Below are 26,365 nucleotides of genomic sequence, written 5' to 3'. Positions count from 1 at the left end.
GGCTACCATTATGGATTCCTTTAATTGAAATACTGAATCTTAGATTCAGTTAGTTAAAGGATTAAAGAAAATTGCTGTTTGAGATTCAAAGAAGGCAGCAACCTAAAAAGCACAGAAAGCACTATTAGCTCTATTGTTTTTGTTTCTTTACCAGTCTTCAAAATACATGCTCGCAAGACAAAAGTAGCATTTATTTCTTTTCGTCATAATTGTGAATGATAATTTATGGGTCATCTACTTCATTCCTCTGTTGAGCAGCCCCTGTTTAGCTTACTACCCACCAGGTGCCATATTAACCACTCAACTAGCTATCACTGTGATCATAGTGGAGGAAAAGGCTGAAATCTGGAAATGATTTCTTAAATCAGATTAGCGAGGTGGCGCAGTGGTTAGAGTGCTGTACTGCAGCCACTTCAGCTGACTGTTATCTGCAGTTCAGCGGTTCAAATCTCACCGGCTCAGGGTTGACTCAGCCTTCCATCCTTCCGAGATGGGTAAAATGAGGACCCAGACTGTGGGGGCGATATGCTGACTCTGTAAACCGCTTAGAGAGGGCTGAAAGCCCTATGAAGCGGTATATAAGTCTAACTGCTATTGCTAAATCAGATTCCAATGCAGGAGACAAGATGTGATGTCAAAAAGCTTTGAATGAAACTTGTCTTAAAGATATATATGATATCCTTACAAATATTAAATAAAAAATATTTAAAAGTTCTGATTACTTGACGGAAATAAGAGCTAAGCACTCTAAATAGACATCCAAAGCACAAAGAGGCTTCAGAATGTGTTCTCCCATTGCCTTAAGCCAGAATGTGGCTTGCTTCTCTGTGACAGCTTGTAAATATTATTAGTTTCTCTAGTCTGAAACACAATGTATTGCTTCCCCTGATTTAGTGTACAATTAAGCTATGGAGTCTGATTACACAAGACTAAAAGGGCTGCCTACTTTGTTGGTTTTTAAAATGTTAATTGGAAAATTTCATGTTGAATACAGATATTGATAACTGTTGATCAAGATAGCTACAGTATGGCTACTATTATTTTCAAGGGATAAACAACAACAGTGAATCATGCTCATCACATTATTTTACAATTTTGTATTAGCTAAAGTATCACAATGCCATATAAAAAGTTGTGAATGGTGAGATTTAGTAACTATAGCTTAAGGCCCAGCTATTATGCAAATACAGCGTGTATAAATTATCCACATGTTTCTCTCTCAATGGCCTTGTTCTTTAAGACTTCCCCTAACCTTCACCTTAGTTATTATGGAAACTCTGCTGAACCAAATTGCTTTTAATCTAATTTATCAATGCTGTCAAACATTATGTTACCTTGCATTAATCTGTTTAACAAGTACTCCAAATGTAAGGTTTATCATTTAATTCTACCCAAGATAGATTTCTGTTAGTTTCTTTCTTCTGTTCACACCATACATGGTTGAATTAATAATTTACCCATTATTCCAATATTGGAAGTACTGAATAAATTCTGAGGGCATAGATCATATAGCTGTAAAGCATAGGCATCAAATTTGTAAATTTACATTTACAGCTGTAAAGCATAGGCAGATCTGAGTTGCAAAATCTGAACCAATATCAGCTTCTCCGCACTCCCACCTCACTGCTCTTTGCTCCCTTGTAGGGGTCGTCCAGATCGGAGAGTTGTACATTTGCGTTTGACTAAATAAATCCTCTCTAAACAGGACCTTGGAGGTCATTCAGTCCAATCCCCTGCCCACTCAGGAGACCTGTACTAGGAAGTCGAACTGCCGACTTTTCTGATCAAAAATTGCAGATCCAAGCATCATACATCAACCACTCCAGTTTCCAGGCGTACACTGTCAAATCCCAGCGAGCCTTAGAGGATAATAAAGAATTAAAGTTCCCGGGCTGCAGCGAGCATCCCGAATGCTCGCATCCAGAGCTGGAAGTCTTATACGAGAAGACGCCTCCAAGAATCACTTCGGGTGGAGCTGATTGGTCGGACCGATCACGGAAGGACCGCTCGGATTAAGAAGCGATTGGCAGGCGAGCATGCGAGCAGGCGGGGTTTGTTTCCCGGGTGACGCGGGCGGCCTTGAGGCTTGCCAAAGCGTTGTGCTGGCAACTACTTGGAAGCGGGCAGCTGCAATTGAGAGGTGTCATGGCGGCCGCCGACGAAGGGGACGCGACCGGGAAGCGGCGGTGGTGGAGCGCGGGCCGGGAGCGCTTTATCACATGTTTGTCATGATGGAGGATCTGCTGGAGAAGTTGAAGCTACTCAACTGCGAGGAAGACGCCGCGTTGCGGAGCCATAACATGAGGCCGCCTTCCCGGTAAGGCAAGCAAGCAGGCCTTACTTGTTGGTTTTCTGGGTGTTTGTGTGTGAGTGGAGGTTAGAGTGCCATAGAAAATACCACCGCCCCCCACCGCCCCCTTTCTAGTCGGTTGAATACCTTGTCTGATCCCAGTCAGTATTATTTCAAGGGTTTTGTGGCTTTAAAAAAACTAGTTTTCATGTGTGTATGTAATTGAATGAGTGTGTATTGGGCTTTTCGCGTGTAAAGGTGGGGCTGGAATTGTGCGTGAACGACGACCCCCCCCCCCCGCCAAGATATCAGACATATTGAAGTTGTTTTCGAGAAAGGCTCCTTGGAAACGGGGAGTGTTTTGTGTTGCAGTTCAGTGTGTGATAAACTTTCCACTGAGACTTTTTATTCAATGCGATCAGGTGCTGAGTTAAAACCAGGCGCTTTCCTGTTTATATAGGCCTATTTCTGTATAGTTAAAAAAAATAGGAAACATTCTGTCTGTCTGTCTATCTATCTATCTATCTATCTATCTATCTATCTATCTATCTATCTATCTATCTATCTATCTATCTCTCATCTATCTATCCTGTGCTGTTTCAGAATAAGCAGTGTTATGCAAAGAAAGACAAAGTCAAAAAAATAAAGATTCCATAAGAAAAGGAAACATAAAAACTACTTTGCACAAATGTTAATGTGCTATATCTCTATTAACTTGAGAGTTAATTTTGTGAAACCACTTAGAAGTTATGACTGCTTAAGAAACATGCATGAAATTGTGCTGGAATAGTTGGTGATTTCTTCTTTGTAGGGTATTTGTAATCTTTGAAAATATAATATCAGATATATGACAAGCATTGTTCATTGCAAAGAAACTTTCCCTAGAGATTCCTCTTTACAAATTCAAATTGTTCTTAGGGGTAGAAGTTTTACTTCCAGACTCATTCTTAAAAGGGAAAGTAATTATAAAGTAATGCAGGTGAGAATAAATGAGAAAATTTTAGGAATGTTTTTAATATCGAACTGGTGATAGAAGTGTATGCAGTCTTTTCTAATACGCGTCCGTGTTAAGGCCACAGGATAGGAATGCGTAAGGCAAATGTCTTACCTTGAAGAATACCATTCGTGTTATTTTGAGAAGCCATGATTACTTTAGTAAGATGAATATATTTGTGTCTCGACCTGCATTTTGTTCTCTAGTCCAATTCCTTTTACAACATAGGAATTGAAATTAAAACATTTCCAACAGATGACTGTCCAGATTCTTTGTATCTAGTGAAACAAAGCTTGTCATTTTCCTGAGTAATTAGTTCTACTGTCAAAGTATTAGGACATTTTTCCTAACTTTCAATTGTAAATAGCCTTCAATCAGAGTATGTATTTTGTCATTCTGATTTCTTTCAGCAACATAGAAAGCTGACAAAACAGTGTTTTTAAATCTCCAGTTTTAATTGATTATTTTTAATAAATTACAATTTTAAAATAATTTTCTACATTCTTACTATATAGTACACACACTCACACAATTTTGTTACAATTTAATATACGAAGATAGAATATAAAGATAGATTAATAGGTTGAAGGTTGAAAGGTTGAAAAAACCAAAATCAAGTAATATAGACCTAATAAAAAGTATTATGACATAGAATACACATTATAAAATCATTTCCCAATTCCTTTTTTTAGGTATTAATAGACTTAATGTGAAATTGCAGAATAGTGTAATGTCAAGGTATTTAAAAAGGTGAAATAACCCCAATTGGGAGCTTTTTAATATTTCCTATATAATCTATTGTAAGAATTTCTTGGTCAGAAATATAATGTAGATAATAGATATTTTTGAACTGTGCTCAAAGAAGCTTCTTCTGAAGAAATCCAAATCAATCTCAGAACTCAGAATAGAAAATACTAAGTTTAAAAACAAATCTAAACTCCTATGTTCAAATCCAATTATCCCCTAATATTAAGCCTCTAATATTAAAGCAATCAGCAAACCAAGCAGACAGATGAAATAGATGATCTGTTAACCTGCTGTTTGGATATCACAAAAGATCTTGTTAAAAACTGATTTAAATAAATAAGTATTTGCTGATCATGAAGATATATGGAATTGAAAATAAGTTTTCTATTATAGCTAGAGTTGTATAGATTATAATATACCTTATACCTTCATGTTATGTTGCATATTATAAGTTATAATGTATATTATAACTTCTTCAATATTACTAAATAACATTAAAATTGTTATACATATTTTCTCGGGTCTTCTAACAGTTCATATATATGTCAGAAATCATTAACTTTTTTCATCTTACAGAGCCATTTATGTTTCTGTAGTATACTAGATGCTTTCATAGAAAATCAGATAATATATTTTATACTCTACTGAATAACTTCATACATTTTGAACATAGCTATTTAGTTATTATACAGTATGGCAGTACAAAAATATGGTAAATAAGTATCAGAACTAATTTAAAAACTTTTACTTACATCATTTTTCTGGAGTGTATATACAGTTGTGACATAACATTCTAAAAGCACTTAAGGAAAATAGCACATATATTAAGAAAATTACCTCTTAGTGAAATATAGTATCTTAGCGGAAAAAAGATTGTGGGTTTAGATGATTGTACAAATGGAGAAATTTTCTAGTTTTTAGAATTTTTTTTTCAATGTAGGCATACTAATTTCTGCTCCTTTTTCTTTTAAAACAGGCATTATTTTGCATTGCCTATTAACCCAGGCGAACAGTTCTACATGTTTTGTACTCTTGCTGCTTGGCTAATTAATAAGGCAGGGCATCCTTTGAACAACCACAGGAATATGATGATCCAAATGCATCAATATCTAACATATTAGCAGAGCTGCGGTCCTTTGTAAGTAAATTATTTACCATCTCTGAATTGCTTTGATCATTTCTTATAAATTTGTAGACTACAAAATAAGTTTTTTACTTTTTGGAAAAATTATATGACAAGAAAAAATGGATGACTGTGTACTAATAGTGGTGAAACATAAGACAGTATTATAGCTGAGCAGCTAACTGACCTTGAAAGCTAAAAAGATTGGACCTTAATATTGGAATGGGAGACTACTAAAGAAATGAGAGGTAGGGTCAACTGGAAAATAAATAAATACATTAAAAATCAGTGACCTATAAAACTATATGGAGGTTGATGAAATCACCAGGATACAAGTTTGATTGGATGATTAAAAAAGCCAAAGAATACTAAAAAGATGTCAGTATATGTTCCATTGATTAGAGAAAGAGCTTTGATTGTATCAATCATGTCAAGCGGTAGAGTGTTCTTAGAAAAATTCTAAGTATATAATTCTATTCTGAAATCCCAGAACAACTGATTGTCCTGAAATATGTAAAATGTAGACACGGATCAGAAAACCAGAGGCCAATTGGAACATGGTAAAACAGAATGAAAGGCCAGTTGCCAAAGCAGTGAGAGTGTAAACTGTCCCCTTATTTATTCTGTCTGCATATTGAGAGAAGTTGGCTTGGAAGATTAGCATGGTTTTGGATTGGAGGAAGAAGGTCAGTAACCTGCGCTATGCTGATAACACTGAGAGCTGAAAATACAATGATCTGCAGGGTTTACTAATGAAAATCAAGCACAGTGAAGATAATGGACTAATAGGTAAATAATATCAAATTTATGACAATAGATAGAGCAATCAACAGTAGAAATGACAATGAAGAGATTGACACAGTCCGTATCTTCTGCCTTTTAGCGTGGACTATCAACAAGTGAAAAAACCATTGGGCCACTGCAGATTAGTATTTGGTAGAGTGCTAATGAAGCACTTGAAAAACATTCAGATGCCATGATGTGTCTATAGCTACAAAGATCAGAATTGTGCAGGCAGTGGCTTTCCCTATGATGAGTTTTCTTTTGAAAAAGCAGTATACAAAGTGTATTGATGGTTTTGTAAAAAAAAATGAGTCTCAAAAATTATTTTTAATAATACAAACATCTTTGGTATTGGAAAAGACTCTTGAGGATATATGAATAGTCAAGAAAACAAGGAAATATGTCATAAAATCAATCAGCCTGTCATTCTCTGTCAAGACACAAATAATCAGACTCAAATTATCCTACTTGGACGCAGTATTAGTATCAAATAAATAAACTGTGATAAGTTATTATAGAAAAGCGGTGTGGCAATAAAGAATGTAAACTAAAGGTGGAACTCCAAATGTCTTAATTTACAAAATTTACTTTAGTTCTCTGAACTAGCTGCAGGAGGATGAAAGAATGATTGAGAACATAATGAGAAGGATATCTCCTATTATTATTTAAATACCATATTTTTGGACTATAAGACGCACCAGAGTATAAGACACACCTAGATATCAAAGAGGAAAACAAGAAAAAAATAATTTTTGGCATCAGAGTGTCCGGTTTTTGCCTTCCCCGGCCCCAGGAGCACTCTGCAGGCCTCCAAACCCTTCACACGTCCCATTTTTGGTGAAAACAGGACCCGGAAGGGGAATTCGGGAGGCCAAAACCAGGGCCGTATTCAGTCTATAATACACAAAGACCTTTCCACCCACTTGTGTTTTTTGGGGGGCGGGGGGGTTGGAGTGCCAAAAATACTTAAAATGGTCCTCACAAGATGTGGCTATCAATACCTAGAATTAGAACTGAAGTAGCTGAAGATTATAAAGATGGAGGAAGCCACGCCATGATTACAGATTTTTTTTCTTTCAATGAGACTCTCACACCTAACTCTTTTTTAAACAGTGATTCCATTACCCCAATTGAAGGTATAGTGAAATCATCTCATGACTGGTCATTAGGATTTCACCGTATGTTTACAATAGAGCCAGTTGAAACTGGAGTAAACCTAGCCAATTATTCTACTTTGGACACACTAAGACCCCCTTCTCTGGACAGTTTATAATGCCAGAAAGGTGGAAGGAAAGGGAAGAGGGGGTGACCAGCAATAAGGTATGTGGACTTAGTTATAGTGGCGATGGATGCACTATTGAAAGGATCAGATTAAGTACAGATTGTATTGGAGAAAATCTATGCTATTGGTAATAGTTATACTGATTTGATGCCACATAATTAAGCTTGACTCAAATTAGACTTTAAGAAAGTTATATAAATAATTGGTTTTGTATATATTTTATTTATGATAAAAGATCAGTTACTAATTATACATAATCAGTACAGAAAATAAATACTATCAAACTATATTAAAACTTTGATGTAATTAAAAGACATATGAATAATCTTGTAATACTTGGTCCCTCCGAAACAATTGTTCTAAAGATGACTAGATTTAGATTTGTTGGTAAGTAGAGAATATGCTGCTCATTCAAGGTATTTTGTTAAGGAAGATGTTATTAAATATCTACTAAGCCATATAGAATAGGCAGCACAGTAACGTATGAATAATTGTCTTAGTTTCTCCCTCTAGGCATATACATAAATCCTTTTACACTGCAATGTTAAAACATTACATCTGGCAAAAAGGAGCTTTTTAGTGAGGTAAATGCAGAATTTTAATTAGATAATTAACTGGAGTGAAAAATGTTCCAGACAAACCGCCACCATATGGTACCAAACTATAGATAATAGCTCAGATCTTTTCTGAATATCAATAAAAATTACTCATTAGCTCAACTCATTATTGCTTTCTTAAAGCCCACGATACTAGGCCGAGAGTCTATAATATCTTCAATCTTACAACACATTTTTCTAGGTCAATAGAAAGTTATCCAAAAATAACCTGAAGACCCAAGGGACCCATTACTGAAAATCAATTTTAGCCAGAATTTTAGCTAACACCCTTCAAGCAAGCCTCTAAAGCAGGTATTCCACATTCCAGATATAATAATGAACTGGAAATTCTGAAGAACGTGGATCAAGACTTTTAGAAATATAGTTGATCCTATTTTTCATGGTCTAAAAACTCATCTATATAACATGGTTAATCACTATGCCTTACAAATTTAGAGCAGAAAACATAACTACATCTTCTGTTGCTAGCAAAATAGCATTAGCAATCAATAGCAGCTCTTATTTTATGTGTCCAAGCATTCCACAATGATAAAGTAACTTCCAAGATTTAAATGTCATAATTTGCTCTATGCAAGTATTACTGATTATCAATATTTGTAACTTGCATGTCTTGTACTACTTTTGTTTCAGCAAAACTGATGCTAAGTTTTCCCTATTAGCTATACAAAGCAAGAGTTGAAATGTTCTGGCTTACATCTATTTATGTTGTAGAAGCATTTAAAGAGGTTTATTTGGTGAAATTTGTCCAATTAAGTTTTTTTTTTCATTCTTTGTACTACAGAATTTGTGTAAATGCTGAAAACTAGGGGCCCATACCACCTTACCCTTGTTTGAATTGGGTTAGAAAATCATCTTAGGCTACAATATGTAGCCTGAATTCAAGTATTTTCCTACCATCGGGTAATTAAAAGTTCAGGTACTCTTTGCTTAACAATCACACTTGGAACCAACAGTGTTAAGTGACAGGATTATTAAGTGAGATGTCTTGTGACATCTCACTTACAATCCACTGCAGTTGTTAAGCAGAATATCTACAGTCCTTAAGTGAGACTTCATGTGTTCATGATTGCAGTTTTAGTGTTGACTCCTCCATTATTGGAATTCAGCTGTGAAACATGCAAACAACAATCATGTGAAGCTGCAGTGTTTGTAAATCACTGGTTGCATAATGCCAAATTTTGATCAAGTCATTGCAGGCATGCTGTGATTGTCATCAGTTCAAGGACTGGTTGCAAAGTTACTTTTTCAGCTCTGTCAAAACAGTTGCTAACTAGGGCAGTTGTTAAGTGAGAATTTCCTGTATTCCTGAAAGTGGATAGAAAAGCTGTCAGCAAAAATTCATAGCCTCATATATCAGAATTGAGTTGGATGTCTTTAGATCAGTAAAAGCAGAAAGGGTACATGAAGGCAATTAAAGCACCTTTATCAAGGTGCTGCAAAATGATGCACTAATCAAATGTTTTATGCATTCCACTCCAAACAGAATTTACTCAACCGGTAGATTGTCCTGTACCAGCCAGAAATAGTTTCTAATATATATGACTAGTGTAGATTTACTGATCTTAGTTAGAGACTAATTGGATGAAATTTATCAAATCATCTGTCTTATCTCTTGTAAATTAGCCCTGTAATTGATTGACTGCATCCCTTGGGAATGTGTAAGGAGTGCTCAGTTTGAGTAAATAAAGATGCTAGTACTGGAACCTGCATAGTATTTCAGCTGAATCCAAGTATACTCTTATTTTCTGTACTATTTTTCAGTTGCAAAGTAAGATAAGATATCTCAGAAATAACCAGATGCAGTTTTGAGATCAGATTTAACTCTGAGTTATTTAATTTTAATCTCATAATAAATTTAGAAATTTAAACAGACACAAATTTGTATTTCAATGACTACATTTACATTTCTTCTGAACCAGCTATAATACAGAATTTAAACTATGGCTTGAGCTTGCAAGTATATAAGTTTTCAGTAGCATTTTCTTTTTGCCTGTTCAGATTCATTAGTTGCTTTCTACCTACATAATAAAGCAGTCTTTCTTTGTCTATGTACACTTTGACAATGTAATAACAATTTTAACATACTTTGCAAACCGAGTTAAAATCATAATGTCTAATTCGGATTTGAAAATGAAAGCCTAATTTTTCAATTTTGATAGCATATCAAATCATGGCTAAATTTCCCTAAGCATGCATGTTTTGATGTAATGTATGAATTAAAACTATGTTCTGGTTTGGTTGTGCTCCATTATAATGAAAAATCTTTAGAAAGCTGACCAAAATATTTTCAGTTACTTTGGCTATCTCTTTAAGCATCCAGATCTTGGGTGGGAACCTTATTCTAGACCCATGAAGGCCAAACTATGGCACGCACGCCCAAAGTGGCAAGCGAAGTCATGTCGCCTGGCACACACAGCCTTGCCTGTTTGTCTTCTGGGTTTCTGGCATGCATGTGCGAGCGACAATCAGCTGTCATTCATGCGTGCGGCAGTGCCAAAAACCAGCCTGCGCATGGGCATCGCCCAACTGTTTGTCGGGCGTACATGCACGCTAGAACCTGGAAGTTTGGCTTTTCCGAAGCATGGCTCTGATGAACGTGCATGCATGCAACATTGTCGCACACGACCTTTTCAGCACTCTGTGCCGAAAAGGTTTGTCATCATTTTTCTAGAAAGTGGTACTGCTAAAGAGAAAGCACACCTCTGGGGTCCTGATAGATAACTTTGTTTAATTGAAGAAACCTGATTAAAGATTGAACTAATTCCATCAATTCTGTAAGATCAAATCAGCCAGACAGATTCTGTAGTAGACATGTGGTTCCTCAAGTGTTGTGCCAAATTCGAGGTGTGGCTTGGTAAAATAGACAAAATATCAGGTGTTGCCTTTAAGCCTACATGTTTATTCAGCTGAACAAAGATGGGCCCTTCTAACAGACAGGAAGCCCCAAGCCTACACTCCCCCCAGCAAGGATGGCACATAAGAGATACAGGAATCATCCAGAAGGTCTGGCACACAGTAGATAAGATATTAAGATGTTCTTAGTACATAGAGGATTCTTTAGGGACACTAGGTGGTACGTGCCATCTCAGCACATTGGGTGTTTCCCTGGGGACTTTCCACAGCCCTGCAGGTGTTGAGAGATAATGATGCCATCTGTACATGCATATCTTCCAGGCTTTCCTTTGATACCAAGTCAACAGAAGTAAACAGCCCCATGTATCATATTGATGATATTGGTGATTCACATGTATAGATAAACTAGAGAAGGTAGATATATTATTTGATTGAATGCAGGTTTATCTCTGTTAATGATGTTTACTTCTTCTTCAGGGAAGAACTGTAGATTTTCCTCCCTCAAAGTTAAAGTCCGGTTATGGAGAACAAGCTTGCTACGTTCTTGATTGTTTGGCAGAAGAAGCCTTGAAATACACATCTTTTAGCTGGAAAAGGTATTGTATCTTGCTCTGACTGAAATAGGTCTAGATAATCAGCTATATCCTGGTCTTCTGAAGCTACCATGCAACCACTTTCTTCACAGCCTTCCTAAAAAGGGGAGTCTGAAACTAGAGAAAACTGTTAGAAAGTTGAGTTGTACAATGGTTCCTTGAAGCAAGGGTGCTCCATTTCTTCTCCAAGAGCCAGCGGACCTTCTGCTTCCTCAAGACAAAAGATATATGTTCTCTCTCAGGCAGCCTTCAGTAGCAGGGAGGGGCACTGACCTATCATAGAAGTGGCCAAATTAGTAGCTGTAGAAGCACATGTACAGTAAACATTTTTTAACTGCCCATATTAACACATTTTGTATAGTATATAGACAAACATCATCCTTTTTGTAAAACATTCCTAACACAGAGTAAAACTCCTCCCCCTCACAAAATCGATATGAAAACATAGAAAAGAAGGGGGAGTTTATAGCCCTATTGTTAAGCTTTGAAAATACACCTGAAGAAAATAATTTTCACAGTCAAAATATCAATAATAAGAAGGCTAAATACATCTCTAGCAATAAGATGATCCAAAGCATGGATCCCTAAACAGACCTTCTCTAGATTACCTAACAACTGTCATTTTAAAGAAGTAATTTTTTGTATAACAACCAGGAGCCATGTCATAATGAAGTGGATTGAATGGTAGAAACCATTATCAACAGATGCTGAGAATGGAAGTTAGTAAAATTAGATGTTAGATTGTTTTGTCTTAAATTTTATTAGTTAGCAGGGTATCAGGTTTATATATGTGTGTATCTATATTTACATATATAAAATATGTATATTATCACTTTTGTATTAACTAACAGTTTTTAGTTGTTAATTTGTGATTTAGATCATATACACTAGTACGGTGTATGTAACGAAGAATTTCATTTGTTTATATAAAAGGCTTTGTAGGAATAACCAGCATTTAGAATTAGAATTAAGCACAATGATGTTCGGTGCCAGAGAATGTGTGTTACATAACACTGTTTATTATTGTAACTTCTGAGTGGTCCTCAAAGGCAGGCCCACATGCAGCATTATGTGGTCAAGTTGTAAGATGATTATGGCTTGGGCCACTGCTTTTGGGATCTGCTGAGCAAGATAGTGCTGCAAATGATGTACCAGTCAAACTGCAAACCAGGAGTATCCTCAAGTCATGGACTTATTTCTTCAACGAAAGTACAACTCTGTCTTAATACTATCACTGAAATTATTGTTTCTAGACAACACAGAAGATCAGAGGCAACACTCCTATCTTACTAGGCTTTAGTCTTTTGCTCCATCAGTTCCCTAACAACCCCCAGCATGGTCTGGGATGTGCAAAGTACAGGTCACTATCATCAATAGTTATAGTATCCTATTTATGCTACCTTATTTCAAAAACTGATTTTGTCTTCCACTGGTTTCATACAGATATTAAATAGTATGGAGAAAGGGTTTAGCCCGCTGGTATCCCACACTGGAGAACCCTTCTTCTCCCTCAGCTGCCAGTTCCCAGGATGGATTGAATAGGTTGGTTGAAAGATTTGCAAGGATAATATTAGCAACAAAATACTATTTTCTAATGGATCATGCTTGAATATGTTAAGTCTGGGCCTGATAAAAGACTACAGCATTCTGTACTATTGGCTGTAGATTTATCTAGTAAGTGATCCGTTGCCCCTATAATAGCAGAAGCTTGGAACAAAATAACCTTGGAGACAAATGAACACTTGAGTTAACAACTACTGTGTAGAATTTATTTTTATTTATTAAATTTATTTGCCGACCATCTTGCTGTAAGGCAACTCATTCTCTACTAGAAGCATGAAAGTAATCACTTTATCTCTAAAAACTAGTGAGCTGAAGCAGCTCTTTATTTCCCCGGGAAATTTACCAATGCCATATTTGAGAACTACAACTAAGTGAATAATTAGTTCTGCACATTTCTTTTTGTAAACATAGTTTAATGGTGATTACTCTTTGTACATAATCTTAACACTTTTCCCCCCTTCCTTTTTTTTTTGCAAATCTATTGATGGAAAATTTAGTAAGAAATATATGAAATAATTGCAGTGCTCACATTTACTTATTTTGTTTTGCGATTTTGTATATATTAGGTTATATAAAGTTCTCTGTCATTTATTGATTGTCTCATATTTTCAAATGGATCTAATTTAAAACTGAAGAGTCCATGATTTATTTAAGACTACATTGACTGGTGTTATTAGAAACTGATTGAAATGTCTATCCAAATAAATTAAAAACTTTAGCAATTTTAATAATTAGAAAATAGTAAATACTAAGTTATCAAACTCAATTGAACTGCAGAGAAAGAAGGAAAACCTTTACAAAGGCATGGCTGCTCCTATATGTCATCCAACATGTTTACATTTTAGACATTTTAAAATTTTTAGACATAGTACTTTTATTCTGTTTGCATACAAGCATTTTGGGATAAGCATTTGAAAAAGTGAATTTCAATTTTATTTGCATTATTTGGCTTGAATTGTATCCAGTCATTTTACTAACTATGGAAAAATGAAGCAGAAAGTTCACCATATCAGATAAATGTAGTTATGTTTTCAAAAGGGATATATCTTAAAATTCAAACAATGTCACTGTAACTTCATAAGTCTCAGAGAATTGCACGTATTGCATTTATCTTTAAAGGCCTACATATCCAACTGAGGAGCTAGAAGAAGAAGCAATAACAGAAGATGATGCTGAATTAACGCTTAATAAAATAGAAGAAATAATTGCGGTAAGTTTATGTAACTTGTCTTGACTGTTATGAAGGAAAGAATGTTTCCTTATGTTTATGTTCCTTAGGTTTTCAATAGTTCAGTTTTATATGTGCACTCAGAAAAAGACAATATTAGTGCAATAAAACTTAGTTTTGAAACAGGATAGATGGTTGATATCATTTTCAAATTTAAATTTATAAGCTTTTCTGTCTGGGAATTCAAATTAATACTAGGTTGGACTACAAGTGAGAAAATGGCCGGTGTATATGGATATATCTTTGAACTAAATAAGTTAAATGTGTTTGAGATAACACAAAACAAATTAGGCTTGTGTTAGGCAGCATAGAGATGGAATGGTCAAGTTCTGGAATAGAAGAATGGAATAGAAATTAGTCAAGAATATTTTTAATTAGGTATTGTTGTTTAATTGTAAGTAAGCATTGAAAAATTCACTTCTTATCCCTCTATTCTAAATATCCTAAATATATAGGCTCTACTTCTACTTCTCCTGTTTCAAATTTAGCAGTACAGTGCAGTTTACTTAAAATAAACTATATTCCTACTTTTTCAAATAAGGATATAGTGAAATCTTTATTTAGTGAGCCTCGATGCAATAAACCAAATGCATATTTAATACATGTTTTGAGTAATGGTCATCCCATCTTCCCAATTAAGCTGTTAAAATGAGGATTTATTATAATACCCATACAATTATAGAAAAAATCTTTTTTTTTTGCACAATATTTTTTTCTTTTTTGTTATTGTTAGAGTTGAATGTATACTTTGTTTTATTTTGTTGATTTGTTTGGTTACTATTTTGTATTTTATTTTCTGTGATAAAACAAATAAGGAAAAAAAGAAAAACATCTGGCTTAAATTGTTGCATATTTAAATGCCAAAGCATTATTTCGCTCTTATTTTGCTGACTGAATTATTTTCACATACACAGTTGTATAGTCAAAGTTAATAAATGAAATAAAAAACTCATTGATGTAGCCTGCAGCAATTCTTGTCAAAATAGTACCAGGTTTTCACATGTCACTATGGTTGGATTCCTGCCAGCTGTTTTTTTGTTTTAGTTCTTGGCTCTCATGTTACATTGTCCATATAAATACATTTGACAGGGGAAGCCAATACTTTTCACAAATGGGTTATATCTAAAATAAGGAGCTTAATGTCCTCTAGCTTTTGAATAGTAATCTCTACAATCCTTTTTCACTGTCAGTGTGGGTTAGGGCTGATATGAATTGAAGTAAAAATATCAGGAAATCTCCTATCCTTGTTTTACATGAACTGGCCGCAATGAATATTTTAATGGTACAAAGGGGTTTTGGGAATGATTACTAAAGCAGTGCTTTTGACAACAAGTCCTGTGAGTAGCATATTGTATAGTTTTGGATGGTAATAGCATTTTAAAGTTTGTTTCATCTAAAATAAATTTTTGATGGGCTTCATAGAATAATTTTAAAATCATAACATTGACTGTCCTGCTAAAATATTTTCTATGTTTTTAAGGAAGAAGAGACAGACAATGAGGAAAATTATATTGATCTCAATGTTTTAAAGGCACAAACTTACAAATCAGTAAGTGTTTTCTTCCGTTGGTACTGAATGCTAGTTATTAAAGTATTGATTTGCAAACACAATGCATTGCTGCTTAAGTGAAGTGTCTCCTTCTTTCAGTAACTGTAAAATTTCCTATGATTATCTGGGAAGTGTCCCAGCATTTATACAATTTGGGCAGTTGTACAGATAATCAAAGGAGCTATGACAGAGAAGAATTAAGGGAAATGCACAATTATATGTTGCCATTCTCTTGATTAATGGATGAATACCAGTCTTTAATTGGAACTGTCCCTCTTTTGACTTCCCCGATACAGTTTTTACAAAGCAAACAAAAAGAATATGAGCTATAATAATATCATGCCTTGGCCATATTAAAACAGTCAGTTGATAGCAGTCCCCAACTTCTGCATCATTGCAGCTGGCTGGGGGAGGGAGAGGGAACCTGGCCACACAATCTTGTGTGTACAGCCTACTACTTGCACAAATGGAGCTGCGTGTATGTGTGCACGCTGGTCTGCTGCTCATACGAGTGGAGCTCCACATGTGCACCTACGCTAACTGCTCATGTGAATGGAGCTGTGCATGCCCAGTTCCAAATAGGCTACAGCCTGGTAGTGGGCCATGGCCCAGGGGTTGGGAATCCATGATTTAGAATATTGAATATCAATTCATTGAGAATTTACAATTAGTTGTTATATATTTCTCTCTTTGCTTTTTTAAAGGCAGCAGTAACATAAATACTCCTTTTTATATTTATTTCTGGTAAACTATTTTTTTTTTCTGTATGAATTTCTTTGTTGAACTAGTATGGTTTTTTTTGGTTATGATCAGAAAGCAAATCCTAGGAGTTTTTCCCATGCTGCTTATTTGTTGTGAACTTTAAAAGTAATTGTAAAGTGTTTACTGCTTGTACTGAATAACTGGCAAATTACCCCTTGGCCTTTAGGTCAGAGAATTGATTTGAGATGCGTATGGGTGGGTGTTTCTGTATCACTGCATATTATATGTGATAATTCATTAGTGTGTTTATGCCAATATCTTGATAGGACATGCTTGAGTCTAAACAGGAAGAGATTTTAGAATCTAAAGTAGATGCAGCTGAGTGGAACCTTGAAGTGGAACGTGTTCTTCCTCAGTTGAAAGTCACAATCAAAACAGATAATAAGGTAAGGAAGATCTTGTTTAGTGTGTTCCTTCTAAGTTAGCACGTCATCTTTCAGAAAGAGTCTACCTATGTGCATGCATACTCTGTTTAGGCCATTATGAAAGTAGGTCAGCAAACTTCTCTGCTAAAAGAAAGCATCACCTGAAAATTTCCAAAAGTACATTATATTAATGAAGTGTTCCTCCCCATAGATATGTGCACTATATGCGTGAAAGCAGGGAGAATTGCTAAAATGTTCATTTAAGGAAAAGGAAGAACTTTACACCTTCTTATCTCAGTTATTTCATAATATCTGTGAAATATCAGGCTTTCTAAATTTGTCTTTTCCTCTGCTAAACAGAGTAATTAAATAAAGGCACTTTATCCTTGACTAATATCAGATAGTTAGCATAGGTAAGAATCTACAAATAAAGAATTTATTATTCAGAATAAACCTGCTGCAATTGATGAACACAAAGATCTACTGAAAGCTGTGCAGAGTGTGAATAGATTTTAGAAGCATTAAGATAACATTTAGGTACCCTAACTTTCATAACAACTGAAGGCATGTAAATTTATGAGTGTCAAATGTGATGGTTTCATTTAACTTCAGTTCCATCAGTTTCCCCTCAGGAAAAACTTGATGTACTAATGTTTGGAATCAAATCATGTTTGCACCTACCATAATTGTTGTTTAATCTTCTTCACTGTTAACTCCCCAAATTCATTCTTTAAGATTTGAAAATACCAGAAGTATTCTTAAGCAGCACATGTTGGATTTGATGTACTAATTTGCCTAAGATCTACTCATTTGGGCCGCTTACAAGGTTCACTGATTTCCCATGGGTGCTATGTATGGGTAGTGATCACTTAACAACCATAACTGAACAGAATTTTCATCAGTTAAGCAAACATTATGTGATTAACCACTTAGTGACAGCAGTTCTAGTAGTCCAGTTGTGGTCAGTAGATGAGGAGTGCACCACCATTAGGTGAGGACCTTACACTTTTTCCTGCCTTGTCATACTCACCTCCGCTCAAGCCCCCTCTGATTCAGGAAGGGTCAGTCAGTCAGCAGTGGCAGAAGAAAACAGTGAAGGTCAGCTGGGGGCAGGTGGTAGGATTGCAGGATGACAAAAAGGCAGAGATGGGGGAGATAGGTAGATGCAGGAAAGTTGAGCCATACACTGTTGATTGTAAATGCAAACAAGCTACCCAGTGCCCAGATTTTGATCTGCCATAACTACTGTTATTTCAGCACCTTTGTAACTTCAAACTCTCATTAACAAATGGTTGTTAAGTGAAGATTACATCTTTGCCTGATATATTCTATTGAACCATGTCTTAACTCTACTATTTTATGCTGTTTACCTATAGATGTTTTTTGTTTGTTTGTACTTGCTTGACTCTTTATTGGAGCCCTCTTAATTGAATGTTTTTACACATTCACCCATAACCTTTCATCTCCATCTAACTATGCTTAATGTATCAATTCCATTTATTCTGGTTCTTCCATTTATTTCTAATCAACATTGGCAATTCAGCTTTTGCTCACTTCATTCAATACTCTCCTCTCTCGTATTGTAATGTCTCTCTTTTCTGTGGGGTGTTGAAATCAAGTACTTGAATTATTCTCTATATATCAAGGAAATTACTAAATCACATTGCTGCTATTGTGTGTGTCAAAATGTGACCTGTGTTTTGGCATGCAGTATTAAAGTTTTCATTGCTGCCCATCGTTATTACAATCAATGCAGGCAGAAAAAATAGTGATTGCTCAAGCTATCAGTTAGCGCAGTCAGTGGATAACTGCAGCTTGCAGAGTATATTCTAGGAAATCAGTAGTTATTATTTTAGATGGTAAAGAGATTACACTTTATTCAGTTTATTCAAGTATTGCAATTTCTTTCTTGCTGCCTTTCCACACCTTCAATTATTATTTTAATCAGAACATTTCTGCTAAATTATGTGACTTCCTGTTACTATTATTATACTTGTCATCTTTAAAGTGTGCACCTTGAGTAGTCAATTGCGGCACCTATATATTAAAGATTTTTCTTGCAAACCTGTACCATGTTACATGGAGAAATGTTGGGATATGTAAAATGTTGTTAACCAAATAAGTAAGGTGGAATTATGAATTTAAGATTCCAGCAACATGTTGGTTTTACATTCTTTCTTGTTTATCATCTTTCTTGTTCAGCACCACAGCTCAAACAAGTAGACTGTTTTTTTTCATGATCCAATTTATGACACAGTTGTGCAAATTAATCTGCACTTAAGTTCCAGGCTGATGTGCTGATGTCAATTTTATTTTGTCATTTCCATTTTTGCAGTGATTATGTATTTGTTGTTTTGATGTTCAGGAAGAGAACAAATTTTCTTGTTTTCTTCTTTAATTGTTCTGATCAGATGTTTCAGAACTTTGATTTCTAAGAGGATATATCATCAGCATATCAAAAATTGTTAGTGATTCTTTATCCAATTTTTACTTTGATTTGAATTCTTCCCATCCCAGCTTCCTCATGATCACTTCAGCCTACTTTGAATTTAAAAAGTGAAAGAATGCAACCTTGCTGTTCTCCTTTCGCTACCTTGAACCAGTACGTGTTTCCATATGGCACAATAATTTTCTAGTTTTGTGTACAGCAACTATACCAACTTGACAGATGTGTTGTAATCCACAAATCTTCTAGGACTCTCCACAACTTGTCTTGATTGACATAGTCAAAGGCTTCATGTTTCTTGAGATTTTTTCCCCGTGATCTAGGATAGATTTGTAATATGGTCATGAGTGCCACTTCTGAAGCTATCTATTCTTGACACATCATTGGTCAGACAGTTTTATTTCCCTTGCTTCTTTTTGATGATGCTTTTATTAGTAGTAAATGGTGTTCAAATCCTTTTGATTTGCACAAATGCATTCTTGGCATGAATCTTCATACATTCCTCCTTTAGCTGCTTGCAATTCGGGTTCCAGTAAACTTTGCTGTCTTTCCTTGCTGCTCTTTGGAAATCTGTATTCAATATCTGGCTTCCTCTTATATTGCATTGCTTTAACTGCTTTTCTTTGCTTGGCTATTCTGATGGTTCATCTGAGAGGCACTTTTGCATTTTTTCTGGTTCCTTGTATGGTATATTCAACTGTTGTTTCAGTGATAGTTGATTGAATTTCTTGCTATGGTCCATTGGGCATCTTCTAAACTTTATCCAGCAGTTCAAAACCTGTTTTTCATCTGAATTGCATACTTAGAAGGGATTTTGGTGATGTTAATTTCTTTGGGTTGTTTAGTAGTTCTTTCCAAATTCTAAAATTTTTCAAATTTTTATTTAGGATTGGAGATCCACGTGGATCAAATGCATCAGCACCCAAGATGGAATTGAATCAGCTTTAAAAGATACCCGTGTAAGTCTGATGTGTAATTCAATGTGACATTGTGAGTGACATTACAGCAATTCAGCTTACTGCATCTATTAATTAGTTGTAGTATGTTGTTACATTATTACAAAATTATTGTGACAACATTCTGTTGTTACATTATTTCCATCAAGGATTTCCAAGGCCTAAAACATTAGCTTTTTCTCTGAAACCATTCTAAAGAATAAAAAGTATTTTTCCCCAGGCATCTCTTTTCTTTTGAATTGGATGCCTCTGCCACAAGCTATTTTTAAATGATGCCTATTTTAGAAGACTTGTAAGTAACTGGGTTTGATCACATGTGTGGAGATTTTTCTTTCAAATGAGTTTTTCTGCACTGTTTTGAGATTATCATTTTTCCCTCTAAGAGATATTAGCTGGTAATCATAAATGGTGCTAGAGGTGAAGGCGGTGACCTATATTAAGATGTAAAACCTTAGTATACATAATAATTAAATTTAATATTAAGTTTGGACACCTATGAAAAGTAGATGAGGATTGTACAACTGTACACTGTTAGCTCTCATTCTGAGATACAGACAGTTGCACGACCTTTTTTAATTTGAGTATTCATTGATTTAGCTTTAAGTAGAACAACAATATGAATAATTGTTGAGGCTACAAAAGTGTTCACAGAGTCCAGGTGCACAGTGATAATTATTTTACACTCATAATTAAATGACTCAGAAGGTCTAACAGCGTACATCCCATTTCATTATTTAAACTTTCCAATTGCAAATAATTGAGAAACTAAAGTGTTTACCCTGGTTTTAGTGTTAGGATTTATTTTATGTTCCTTGATACAAGTAAAGTTAAACGGTATAGAAAAATAGCAGTAAGTACTTGGGATCCAGTGTTGGATATTTTCAGTATTTCAAATTGAAAATATCTTTTTCAGTACAGTGTTACTATGTTCCAAAGACTTTCTAAAATGTTCTTTGTGTTTGTATTTCTCTAATGCTGCAGGTAAGATTTTAAACTTGGTAGAGTTTTCAAAGCCTGTGTAGACATGGAACATGGGCGGATGTTCAAATGAAAAAAGTGTTAAAAGAAATTCCATTGGACATGTTAGAACTGTTGATACAGTCAGAAGAACTTTAGATCCCAATCAATTTCAGTGACTAACATGTGTGTCAACTTTTACAGGGCTATCTGACAAGCTTCATAATGAAATCAGCAGAACTCTGGAAAAGGGTTAGCAGTAGAGAAAAGTATATTAACAATCAGCTGGAGCATTGGTTCAAGAATATCGTTTCTGCACAGGCACTTTGAGTGAGGTAATTACTTTTAAGTATTTTTACAGTATTGTGCTGCTGCTATGCGAGCTGATTGTTTTGTATTATATTTTATATTTATATTATAACTCAACTCATAAAAATATAGCAAAAGTTCACATTAGCATTGTCCTGTGAAAGGAGACATTTCATAGAAATTCTACACTTGATTAAAATATTTTGTAATATTTCTTCTTTTCCCTTCCCCCAAACAGGCTAAAGAGAAATATCAGCAAGGAAGTGGTGGGTGTGACAGAGAGGACAAGAATTCTGTCTGAGGTACACTTATTTATCTTAGTATTACATCAATCAAGTGAACACATATGTGTTTCCCCTCAAATTTAAATATGGTGAAAATAATAGTGTAATTGTGGCAATTGGGATTTGTTATTTCCAAAAATCTGGTAGAAATTCATAGCCATGGGACTTCATTTTCCAACCACTGGGAGGGTGTTTTTGGCACAGCTTCTGAGTTCAAGAACTCCATGGCAACTATGGGCTTCTTCCAAGTAATCTCAGCTTCGTGACGTGTGAGTGGGATCTGCTATATTATCATCTAAGCAGATCAATCTGGAAATAGAGACTAGTGATATATGTCCTTTGCAGTATTGAGATTTGCTTCTTTTTTGGGAATGGGATCTCATGGCTCTTCTGGATTTTTGCATGGTCAAATTGATCACCCTTAAGCATCCAATGGTTTCCCAGGGTGGTTTGCAAATTTTCCTGACAATTTGGCAAGCAGTTCTATCTCACATTTAGTCAACCTTTAGAATATGAAACAATCAGCATATTCAGTAAAATTAGTCCTTTACGTCTTCTGCTTAATTATTGATCCCATATGTTTATTGCACTGAAAGAAAGAAAGAATTGAAAAGATGCCCCAGAGTAATGGTAGCATAAAATCTGAAGTGGTTGCAACTAAGCTCTGATAAGGCTTAAGCCTCAAGACTCCATAATTGTAATAAGAGTAGCAAAACATTGGTTCTTTATACTTTTAGCATCCAAAGATTCCTACCTGGTTTCTCTTCATGTTATCAGGATCATTTAGGGAAGGCAGTGTGGGAGAAGACTTCATGTTTAGTGATTGATTGATTTTAAGCATTTCTGAGCAACTAATCCAATGTGACATGAAATAGGATCTTGTGTTGTTATCCAGTATTATTTGAGCTTATTGATTCCAGAGAAGTTAATATCCCTTGTAGTAGGATTTCTACTACCTGTCACTTTGTTCCATGTTCAGCTGATTCCTTCAGACTCTTGGTGAAGGATGATCAGCTGGATCAGGAAAAAAGTCAGTGTTCTCTAGAAGAGGGATTATGATTTTTTTTTTAAAGTTGAATTTCTTCCTAAACCTAGTTATTTTAAAACCTCCCTTAACCCAGCTATGTTTGACAACTTTCTCCTAGTTTCCAAGCTTTATTTTTTTAAGAGGAAGGTTGTTGTTAATGTGGCATTCAACTACAGATAATCCTGTCAGTAATAAGTAATCAGATTTGGTCATAGGATAGAAACAGCATTGGTCGCCCTGGTGGATAACATTCCTCTTCATAGGAAAATTCATCTCTCTTGGTCCCATTATGCTTTTTGGCAGATTAAATATCATTGACCCTGGTACTGCATGGACTGGGAGTTAGTAGTTCTGCTCATCAGTGGCCATTTCTGGGCTGTACTCATGAGCTGTGATGTTTGGAATCATGTTTGTTCCAGTAAAGGGTACCACTGGGTAGAAATGTGGGTGGAAAGGTCTGGGCATTTTATAGTCTGAATATTGCGGAGAAGAGGGGGTTGGTGTGGCGCTGATCAGCTATTCTAGAATGGGCTGCGCTGCTAATAAACAGGCTGCGGCCATGCCAAATGGGCGCAGGAGCAAAGTGGCTGTACTGAATAGGCTGTGGCAAATGGGCCATTCCGAATGGGCAGTGGCGAATGGGAAGTGGTGAATGGCAAATGGCGAATGGGCTGCGGCAAACAGGACAGATGAATACCGGATGGATGCTGGGAGGGAGAGGCAGATTCTTTTCCCTTGTTTTCCTCTCCAAAAGCTAGGTGCTTCTTATAGTCCGGAGGGTCTTATAGTCCAAACATGTGGTAATTTCTGTATGAAGCCACTGAAAAAAGTTCTCCTGCAGTTTGGGGTGATGAGCCACCACCATGCAACGTCACTTAGTTGTTGGTAGCGAGTATCATTCCCAGCCCACACTGGATGAGGTATGCTTGAACTAACATCTGAAAGTTATTTGAGTCTAAATGTGTTCATAGTGCAGAAAAGACCATGAATATATACTGTTGCTGAGGTGCTGAGTCAGCATATGAGCTGACCCAGCATATGTATATTAGTGTGAGGTTATTATGGTGCCTTGTTTAGAAAATGATGGTTTTTAATTGTGTGAGGTTTCTGCGTGTATCTTTTATCAAATTTATATTGGATGTTTTCCCCATTAGCTGCCCAAGGTTATATTGTATAAGATAGGCAGCATATAAATCTTATAAATCATAAAATTTCATTATATTAAAATAGTGGTGCTGGGCCACTACTTAAGTACATAGTATGTGGTGATTTAGCATGTTTGTGACAGATTTAGATGTCTTAACTTGGGGACGCCTGATTAAAAATAAGCAATGGGTTTATCCTGAAGTATTCATGAACGCTTACTTGTTATAAGTTGTATGATTTGAAATTTAGAGCACTCTGAATGGACACTGAGAATTCCACTTGTCAGTTCTCCCTGAGCCAGTTCACTGACCTCAATTAAATGATTTACTGTACTCTGCTTCTGTGAAATCATTCAGGATAAATGAATGACTGGTTTTCCTTTTCAAATAATTTGAATTTTATAAGATCGTAATATTAAATTAATGAATGTACAGTATATAACTTTACATGACTAAAAGGCAGGGCCTCTGGTGACTATTTCATCAGAATCAAATCAATTTATATAATAGACTTTTCTCATTTATCTACTTTGTATTGTTGATTATTCTTATGAATTAAGAATTGAACAAGATACCCATGTTTTAATTATGTCATTAGAAGAAGGAAACCTTGGATATAAAGTATTTTTTTAACAGAGCCATTATAAATATGACCTATTAAAGCAGATTTGTAATTTGTAGGAACCATCCTGTGAAAAAAACCCTGAAGATGATAATTACCATCATAGATTTGCATAGTGGCAAAGTGATTGGAATATAGTATTCCAGGCAAACTCTGCCCACTGTCAGGAGTTCGATCCTAGTGGCTCGAGGTTGACTCAGCCCTTCATCCTTCCAGGGTCAATAAAATGAGGACCCAGATTGTTGGGGGCAATATGCTGACTCTCTAAACCACTTTGAGAGGACTGTAAAGCACTATGAAGCTGTATATAAGCCTAAGTGCTATTGCTGTTGCATGTGAAATTCAGAGAAACAGTGCTGTTTTGGCTATGGAACCACTTGCTCTGCTTATTCATACATTTCCAACTTAAAGTAATTTTATCCTTCCAATGAGGAACTCTGTTTCAGTTATAATAAACTTGACAGAATATATTAACTATGGTTTCTGTAATTCTTCAACTTTAGTTATCATCTTGTATTCAATAGTTCTTCATATACCTTCCTAGGTTTATTGGATTGCTGTGGGCTTCAGTAGGGTAGTTTGCAATATGAGAGTTTTAAAAAAATTAATATGTCATAGTTATGTATTCCTCAGCAAGGGTCAGTTGTCTGAGTGTGATTCATTTACCCTCTTCCATTTTCACTTGATTTTAAATTATGTTTACTTTATTAAGCATTGAGGCAGAATGGCATAAAAAACCCAGAGCTGCTGCAGCCAGCCTGTTCTCCATCTGTTTGACTTGGCTGGCTGCCATAGCAATACTGCTCTTTCCACCCACAGTCTCTTGCCAGCTGGAATACCTTGCTCCGAGGTGGTTGTGGTAGCTAAGTAATCCTTATCTGTCTCCCACTTGAACTGGCCACTGCATCTTGCCAAATGGCAGATTTACTTTGGGGAATCTACTTTACTGAAAATAATCAAAAAGCAAAACTACCGACATTATGTATATATGCATAATGTAACTTGAGTATCTCTTGCCCTCCTATAAACACAAATTCTCAACAGCACATACTGCATCTAAGAGATAAGAAAACAGACAATCATTACTTAAGGAAGGATAATGGTCTTTTTTTTCTCTTAGACTGCGGATATTCTAGCTACTTACTGCGCTTTTGACATTCAGGATTGTGCCAGGTTGTAGAGGCTGCTACAACAGCAACAGCCAGATGTTAGTCTCTCAAAGTACAAAATTTCCTTCCTCAAGCTGCTATTGCTGATATTTTTCACAGTTTTGGCTTCTAGTGGCTTTCCCATCTCTTGTGTTCCAACACTCGTGCTGTTTGTATTTGAGTGAAACTACAAGTAGTCCTTAACTTATAACCATTCATTTAGTAACTATTCGAAGTTACAATAGCACTGGAAAAAGTGAGTTAAGACCATTCTTTCACACTTATGACTGTTACAGCATCGCCATGGTCATGTGTTCAAAATTTGGATGCTTGGCAACTGGCATATATTAATGATAGTTGCACTGCCCTGGGATCATCACCTTTTGTTACTTTCTGTCAAACAAAGGGGAAGCCAGATTTGCTTAACAGCTGTTCTACTTTACAACAGCAGTGATTAACTTAACAACTGTGGCAATAAGGTTTTAAAATGGGGCAAACCTCACTTAACAGCTGCTTTGCTTAGCAACAGAAATGTGTTCAATTGTGTCATAAGTCAAGGACTATATTAGATGTCTGCTTCACATATTAGACCAAACTATGAATCATGGTTTACTGTCTTCAGTGTTTGACTTCATACAATCCTCAAAGTTCTGTGTAATCTTGTGGAATATTGTTTGATTCAGACATGTTCCTTGATATGTATGCTCCATGCCTCACCTCAT

At 35.6% G+C, this 26,365-nt stretch overlaps 1 protein-coding gene across 1 annotated transcript in view; it reads left to right on the top strand.

Annotated features, from left to right (window-relative positions):
• The first annotated feature begins 2,112 nt into the window (after window positions 1-2,112).
• Window positions 2,113-26,365, top strand: part of IFT57 (intraflagellar transport 57) — a 30,041-nt gene continuing 5,788 nt past the window's right edge. The window contains 16 exon segments of the mRNA XM_032219781.1: window positions 2,113-2,176; window positions 2,179-2,317; window positions 5,008-5,096; window positions 5,099-5,169; window positions 11,167-11,285; window positions 13,965-14,055; window positions 15,554-15,622; window positions 16,651-16,770; window positions 17,197-17,248; window positions 20,083-20,117; window positions 20,119-20,158; window positions 21,313-21,359; window positions 21,361-21,400; window positions 21,403-21,443; window positions 21,656-21,685; window positions 21,687-21,719. Coding sequence (XP_032075672.1) covers window positions 2,146-2,176; window positions 2,179-2,317; window positions 5,008-5,096; window positions 5,099-5,169; window positions 11,167-11,285; window positions 13,965-14,055; window positions 15,554-15,622; window positions 16,651-16,770; window positions 17,197-17,248; window positions 20,083-20,117; window positions 20,119-20,158; window positions 21,313-21,359; window positions 21,361-21,400; window positions 21,403-21,443; window positions 21,656-21,685; window positions 21,687-21,719 — 1,047 coding nt within the window. The 5' untranslated portion in view covers window positions 2,113-2,145.

This window comes from Thamnophis elegans, chromosome 6 (assembly GCF_009769535.1).
Source record: "Thamnophis elegans isolate rThaEle1 chromosome 6, rThaEle1.pri, whole genome shotgun sequence".
Taxonomy (NCBI): domain Eukaryota; kingdom Metazoa; phylum Chordata; class Lepidosauria; order Squamata; family Colubridae; genus Thamnophis; species Thamnophis elegans.
This window is presented reverse-complemented; position numbering and strand designations above follow the sequence as displayed.